The sequence below is a fragment of the Oreochromis niloticus genome, linkage group LG11, assembly GCF_001858045.2.
Source record: "Oreochromis niloticus isolate F11D_XX linkage group LG11, O_niloticus_UMD_NMBU, whole genome shotgun sequence".
Taxonomy (NCBI): domain Eukaryota; kingdom Metazoa; phylum Chordata; class Actinopteri; order Cichliformes; family Cichlidae; genus Oreochromis; species Oreochromis niloticus.
In genome coordinates this window covers 24,767,830-24,775,705 of record NC_031976.2, presented here as the reverse complement: position 1 = coordinate 24,775,705, position 7,876 = coordinate 24,767,830, and the positions used below count along the sequence as shown (strand labels likewise).

General features: G+C 35.8%; 1 protein-coding gene across 1 annotated transcript; it reads left to right on the top strand.

Moving 5' to 3' along the window:
- The first annotated feature begins 2,939 nt into the window (after window positions 1-2,939).
- On the top strand, window positions 2,940-6,779 carry LOC109199866 (carcinoembryonic antigen-related cell adhesion molecule 1-like). Its single transcript, XM_019355201.2, has 4 exons — window positions 2,940-3,024; window positions 4,205-4,519; window positions 5,962-6,234; window positions 6,407-6,779. Exons 1-4 carry the CDS (start codon window positions 2,982-2,984, stop codon window positions 6,679-6,681), a joined length of 906 nt encoding a protein of 301 aa, XP_019210746.1. The 5' UTR covers window positions 2,940-2,981; the 3' UTR covers window positions 6,682-6,779.
- Window positions 6,780-7,876: the final 1,097 nt, after the last annotated feature.

Sequence of the window (7,876 nt, the reverse complement as noted above, 5' to 3'; positions counted from 1 at the left end):
GGAGGATAAGAAAGACCGACGCAACAACACTGTTATCTCCTATGTAACCGGTGTATCAGAAAAACTCAGGAGAGTTTTCTCCAAGCACGACATCCCAGTGTATTTCAGACCCAGCAACACACTCAGACAAAAACTGGTTCATCCAAAAGTTAAAACTGCTAAACACAAACTTAACAATGTGCTGTATGCTGTACAATGTAGCGAGGAATGCCCAGACCTCTACATTGGAGAGACCAAACAGCCACTTCACAAGCGTATGGCACAACATAGAAGAGCCACCTCCACGGGACAAGACTCAGTAGTCCATCTGCATCTAAAGGACAAAGGTCACTCTTTCGAGGATGCCAATGTTCACATCTTGGACAGAGAAGACAGATGGTTTGAAAGAGGTGTAAAAGAGGCCATTTATGTCCACCGTAAGCGACCATCTTTGAGCAGAGGCGGTGGCTTACGACACCAACTGTCTGCGATCTATAATCCAGTTTTGAGATCCCTCCCCAGACGCCTTAACGCCCACTCACATCCTGGGCCATCTGACCTCAGGAAATCACATGATAGGGTGGGGCTAGATTTCACAATGCGCTCACCCGAAACTAGAGATGGCACGATACCACTTTTTTATGTCCGATACCGATACCAATATCATAAATTTGGATATCTGCCGATACCGATATGAATCCGATATAGTGTGTTTTTTAATCAATAAAACTGTTTTTTTAATATCTTGCTGCATTTTGTATAAGTTCATACTCAAGTTTAAATAAACAACAACACTAAAGCTATTCTGTTATACCTGTATGTAAAAAATACACTGCACCCAAAATATTTCATAGTTCAGCAACACTGATCAATCTAATAAACTTAAACCTACACCATCCTCCCTATTCTGTTATTTTAAAGAGTACTTAGCAGAAATATTAAGCAACCTAACTAATAGGGTTGCAAACTCCCAGCAAAAAAAATAGGGAACCACCCACCCTCCACCTCATGATGCTTAATCAATGTAATCAACTTTAATTTGATGCAGTGTGAAAAAAAATGCACAGAAATAAATTATTTTTCAAGAATAATTAAATAGATTCAACATCTTTCTTCAACAGAATTGCAGACTGCACAGATGGTACCTTCCCAAAGGAAAAAGTACTATAGCTTACTAGGGTATATTAGACCTAATAGTTACTATATACAGTAATGGACTTCTATACATTTTACATCAGATTAAAACTTTGGGTGTAAGATTCAGATAATTATTTATTAAAAGCTAGATATTTTAAATGAGAATAAGAAAGAAAAGTATGTCTTTGTGCCCCCCTTTTCCCTGTTAATGCTCTATCGGCCCCCCTGGCTAAACTTTGCTAAATCCGCCCCTGCACAGTTACCAGCCGTCAGCTACGTAGAAAAGGATCCTGGTCTAGAAAGCAATATTAAATAAATTCTAACGGCAGCTTATCAAGGTTAAATGTGCTGCTGTTGTTCAGCCGCTGGTTTCCTCTTTCTGGTGCAAAGTGGGCCAAAAACAAAGAAGAGAGACGGACTCGCGACAGAAAAGCCGATCAGCTGATCATTAATAAGTTGGAGCGAGAAGAGGCAGTCGCTCCATATATCGGTTGTTAAGCTTAACGTGGGAATGCTTTACAAACATTCAGAGATGAACTTACACACTTGCTTTACTTCTCTCTGGGATAACTTCCTCGGAGATGAAATGCCGGATTGCTAGCGAGGCTACAAATACACACAGCCGTTCTATCATGTGACGCATACTGCTCCAATGTGCTACGGTTATGAGCCAAGTTACGCCGGGTCGCAAGTTTTGTGAGGTGCTTTTTTGATATTTAATGGATCGGATTACATTTTTTATTTCTCTCCGATATCCGATCCAGTAATTTACGTCAGTATCGGACCGATACCGATACGTAATATCGGATCGGTCCATCTCTACCCGAAACCCTGGCTGATTGTGACCCACACCCGTTTTCACACCTTGGCTCATGTGATTAGGTAGAGGATCATCAGGGGGTCCTTTTGTCCCTCCTTGGGGGGATACTCCCACGGGGTTTAAATCTGGGACTCTCTACCATTTGACCCTAGAACTGAAGAAGCTTCTCGGATGAGAGGTGAAATGTCTTCAAGCAACTTAAAGAAGTCCAGACGCTTTTCTTTCCAAGCTCTTTAGACAAGGATGCATTATCTATGAAAGAGATACATATTATAATGTATTGACACCACTACATTATTGGGTGAGAAAATCGGGCCATAACTGTCTTAATTCATATAGAATAGACAAAAAATGAGCCTCAAACAGGCTGACATTTGCTAAATGGGTCTAACAGGACAGAGATGAGACAAAGACATAACATCTTTATAAACTATAGCTCAACTTACCTCAAAATATATAAAGCATATAAATATCTACAGCAATATGATGCAACAAACACAGCAGTATTATTCATCCAAAATAATCCATGTTTCACATAACTGAAGAAAAAACTACTGACATTTATTTTCTGGTACATTATGCTGCTGATACTTGCATACTTCAAGTTTCTGAATATAGAACTCTTTACTGCCTTTTATACTTTTTACTTGAAGTAGCTGAGCACTTTCTCAGGTGCAAATCATTTGTTTGTATTCATATTTCACACAGAATCTACCTTTTCTGACACTGGGGTTGTTATTACTATTACTGCTACTACTACTGTACATGCTGTATTTTTGGGCAAACCGAATACTTTTAAAAGTACAGAGAATGAAACTTACTAGTTCAGGTTATTTGCTTTTTAATTATTTGTTTCCTGTGCAGGGCAAAAAGAAAATGAGCGGATGAACATTTAATAGAAAACTGTTGATGATTAACAAGTTCAGGAAGTTAGACCTTTGAAAATAACACATTTACTTCCTTATGACACCATATATTGAAATTAACATTCATGGACTGGTATCAGTAAAGGAAAAGTCAAAGAGTGAAAGACGCTGCTTTAGAAATGGAAACATTTCTGATATACTTCATTCTCGGGGCCGTCTCAGGTGAGCTCTCACTGCTTGATGTGGTAGAAAGAACTCTGCCTGTTTACACTGAACTTTGTTTGGCTAATATTTATATCACAGTCTTAATGAGATATCTCCTGAATACTTCTAGTTAATGTCTAATCATTTGAAACCTGAATATTCTACACAGGAATACTTTTCCAATTGTTTTCCTGCTCAGATAACATGGATCAGTGTCTTAAGGAGCAGGTTTGTCTACTAATGGTATACATTAAATGAGATAAACAGAAGAGTGTTAAGATTCTTATAATTAGCCATGGTTTCTAATCCTTAGTGCTCCTGTTTCTTTCAGCCATTGAACACTGATTCTTGAATGTAATGAAATGCTAAGTTCTTTGTTTTGCTTTTGTTTTGTTTTTTGAGTTTTCTTTTTTGTTTTTGTTTCGTTTTCTCTTGCATAACCTTGTCTACATCTCGTTGTTGTCTCAACGAATTTTAAATACACTGTTCCTCATCTAACTTTAAGTGATTTCACTTCTTTATATTCTTCATCAGTGAGGAGAGAGACAGGAGTGAAGGGAAAAAGCATTTAAATGAGACATCTGTGCTTCTGAAGCTCACTTTAAAGTCATGACAATTAAATGTGACCTTTGGAACAGCTTCATCATAAAATGTTTTCTTTTAAACTAGAGTTTTATTTTATGACAACAGATGTAAAAGTGTTGATGACATTTGTTATGTTTAGAGCTACTTTTACACAGACAAAGAATGGAGGACACACATTTTATATCATGCCACTGATTATCCTGAAAGACTAAAACAAGTTTATATATTACCGGTGTGTATCATTCCTCTTTCAGGCACTGAAGGTGCAATAAAAGCGTTTCTGCAAGTGCATGCATCTGAGTACTTGACATATATTTTTCTAAACTAATTTCAGATGGACAGAGGAGACAGGGAGACAAATAATAAAAAAAAAGAAAAACTTTTGGCTCTTGTTAAGTCTGGATTTGTGTGTGCATGCATCTGTCAGTGACAAGTCATTGTTTCTTGTTGCAGGTTTTTTTGTGTTTTTTTCTTTTCTTTTTCTTTTTTTTTTGCAGGTGGACTTCAGATTAAACACTTAAAGAAATATTTATAGCTAATTATTTTCTTTTGCAACTGCAATGTTTTAATTATATTTTCTGAAACAAAAATACTCCTTCATGTTTAATTAAAGGATCTGGTGTGTTGCCTGATGGCCCTCTGAATGCAGCTGTAGGAGAAACTGTGATGTTCAATACAACACTGACTCCAACTGAAACATCATTTTTGGCTGTGGCCTGGAATTTTAATAACTCTATGACTATAATAACCTCAACTAACTCAGGAAACATTACTGGACCAGGGTATGAAGGCAGGATCATCCTCTTCCCATCTACTGCGTCTCTGGAGCTCAGGAGTCTCACTCTGAATGACACTGGGGAATACTCAGTTTTCATTTTCCAAGCTGATGGAACAGTTCATGCTGGACGTACTACTCTGGTAATATATGGTGAGCAGATATTGAAATCCAAAAGCATAATAGATTTTGCAATATTTAAACACGTTTACGTTACATTAAACATGTACAAATACCTGAAACTATTGGTACTTTTTTATTACATCTTTACTCACTTCAATAATGTATTCTTGCATTAATTTGTGTTATTCTTAAGACTGTGATATTAAAGACTTTACAAAGTCGCTGTAAGAAACTGAATGGCTTATTTAAAGGTAATATTGACCATACTATAAAGAATGAGCTGAAGACTCAATTTGTCTAATAATATATTCTGTTCAGAATAGTCACTTAATGGGAGTAGATATTTTTAAGTATGCAAATTAAAATATTTAGATTGCTGCTCAGTATAGCATATGCTGGTGTGTAACCTGTGGATTACAAAGGAAAAATGAAATAAAAACTCAAAAGGTAGTCCAACAAAAAAACAACTAGAACAGATAAGAGTTAAGAGAATGATAAGCTGCATATGTATATATTCAGAGATCATTAGTTGGATTTAAGACAAAGATTTTAAAAAAAAAAAACTTTAGCAAAGCCTAAAAATAGCTGTTAAATTGTTAAAAAGCCTATTCTAAGATATTAGATATTTTTAACAACACTGTACATATCTTGACCTTAAAGGTGAAGTTCTGTGCAAATGTTCTATAAAATGTAATTTATATTTTGTGCACTAATAGTTGGGCATATGACTTAATTTTATTTCTCATAAATCCATTTTTTTCTCATGTCTCTATAGTTTCCTTAAGTCCTGGATATTTTGTTCTCTTCTTGGCTCATTATTTTGATTTTACAGCTGGACTCTTTCATTTAACCATCTCTGATCTCAGTGTATAATTTTTGTCTGTGTTATGATTGATTGATTTTATTGATTAGCATTTAAATATCTCAGTGAATACAGAATACAAAATAAAGATTACCACAAAGCAAAAAATCATGAGACAAGGCTAATCAAAGGTATTGGCTGAAGCATTTGCTTATTATGCCAACCCTTTTAACAAAAAATCTTTTGCATGCAGCTCCTGTACACAGGGCTCGAAGCAAAGAATAAAACAAAGCAAAGCAAAAACAAACAAACAAACAAACAAAAAAACTTTCCACCTTAGATAACTACATCAAAGCAAAACAATCAAGAGTTTCAGAATTATTATTTTTGCTCTTTTCATTCTTGATTAATATATTTTTCTAATACTCTATTTTTAAACATGTTTTTAAACAAGGAAAATGAACTACACCTTTTTAAATCACTGTCATAACTATTCCACAGGTTAACTCCTCTAACAGAAACACATCTCTGCTTTATGTTTGTCCTTATCTTGTTTTTTTTAAAGACATCTGTTCCCCTTAAGTCATATTGACTCTCTCTGACTATGCAATTGCTTTTGTTCAAATCCAATTTTTTCTTCTTTCGTGAACATTTATCTTTTGGCAAACAGAAAAAATATCAGGTTCTTCTGTCAAACCATCAACAAATCTACCAGTTGAGGGAACCTCAGTCAGCTTAGCCTGTGAGACTTACAGCTCAGTCTTTACAAGAAACTGGATGAAGGATGGATCCGAACTGACCCCGACTGACAACATGATCCTTTCTGACAATAACAGAGTGTTGACCTTTAACACTGTGAATAGGAAAGACAATGGAGAATATTTCTGCCAGATCAGCAACCCCATCAGCAGTGATGGAGCTAAATACATCATGATTGTTAATTGTAAGTAACATCCTGATCAGTTTACACTAATTGTTCATGCAGTTACATATTATTGAACTTTGAATGACCCTATTGATATGATATATAGCCATGGATTGCAGAATTTTAATTTAAAAGTAATGAACACATTTATTATATTGTTTTTGTATATTGTTCTTGCCTGTTTTATCAGATGGACCAGAAAATGTTCAAATCAAAGGTCCAAATAAGATAAATATCAAAGGCGCCTTAAAACTGACCTGCTCTGCTGAATCCACACCGTCTGCCAGATTCACCTGGTTCTTAAATGGGACAGAGATACTCACCAATTCAGCTGAGTATGTTAAAGAAGAAGTTGAATTATCTGACAGTGGCAACTACATCTGTCAGGCATGGAATAAAATAACTGAGAGAACATCATCATCAGCGGTGCACAGATTGTCTGTAACAGGTATCTGCTTGTGCTGATACTCTTGGATTTTATGTTGTGTATACATGATACCAATGATAGTTTAACACTCAGTAGCTTTGTCTGAACATAATAACATAACAGTTGTTTCTAATACCTAACACTTAATATCTAACTACCCACTAAATGTTTATGTAAATGACCAGGGCAGACCCCTCCACATGTTCATGCTTTGCAGCATCTCACACACTTTATTCTTACAATATTCACACAGTTGCTGTATGCACTAAGTCAGCTGCAGCTCCGCAGCTCACAGCCTGACACACATCATTGACAACAACCTCTCAGGACCCCGGACAATACTTAAGTTGTGCAGGGTCCCTGCACGGCACGCAGACTACGCCCCACCACAGTTTGCCACACCTCAGTTCCCAGTTCTTTATGCCGGTCATGCAAAGTAAACTTTTTTTTAAATAAACACAGGGATTTCTTGTTGAACTCAAATATAACACACTTCTAAGTCCATGACCACATTTTAAAAATACTTCTTTTCTGTTGATTAGATTTCACAAAAATCATCTAAAACAGAATACAGGTATATCTTTTTTTAATGCTAAAGTCACTCTGCATATCTTTTTTAGCAAAATAAAGACATTAGAGAACTCATTGTATTCATGAATAATTATGTGCACTGTAACACATCATAGTTTTCTAAGAACAAGTTGAAAGTACGTATGGGGACATTTCCATTTGTATACAAGAAAATATAACATATAAACCCAGTGATCAGATTTCCCCTTTAAGGTTATTTTAAAATATATTAGTAATGTTTATCAAGAATTAAAAACTGTACAAACACCAAGATTTTTGTTATGTGTAGAAAAAAATTAATCTAATCAAATGTTTACTTGAATCAGATGTTCTGCAGACAACCAGTGTTGGGTAAGTTACTTTAAATTAGTAACTTAGTTACATTACTAGTTACTTCTCTAAAAAAGTAACTCAGTTACTTCAAGTTACTCGTTACTTTCAAAGTAACTAGTTACTAGGGAAAGTAACTTTGGTTTTACTCAGAATTCTCTTGTTAATGTGTTGCTTCCGTAACTGGATACCCAGCAAGATTGCTAGTCTTCTAGCTTGCTTACTTGCCACAAGTGCACTGTGCCACCTACCAATAGAAAGGAAAAAATAATGTGCACATTTCCACGAGAGAAATCCCACGCCTGGACCGTCGTTGACCGCCGCCATGATTCT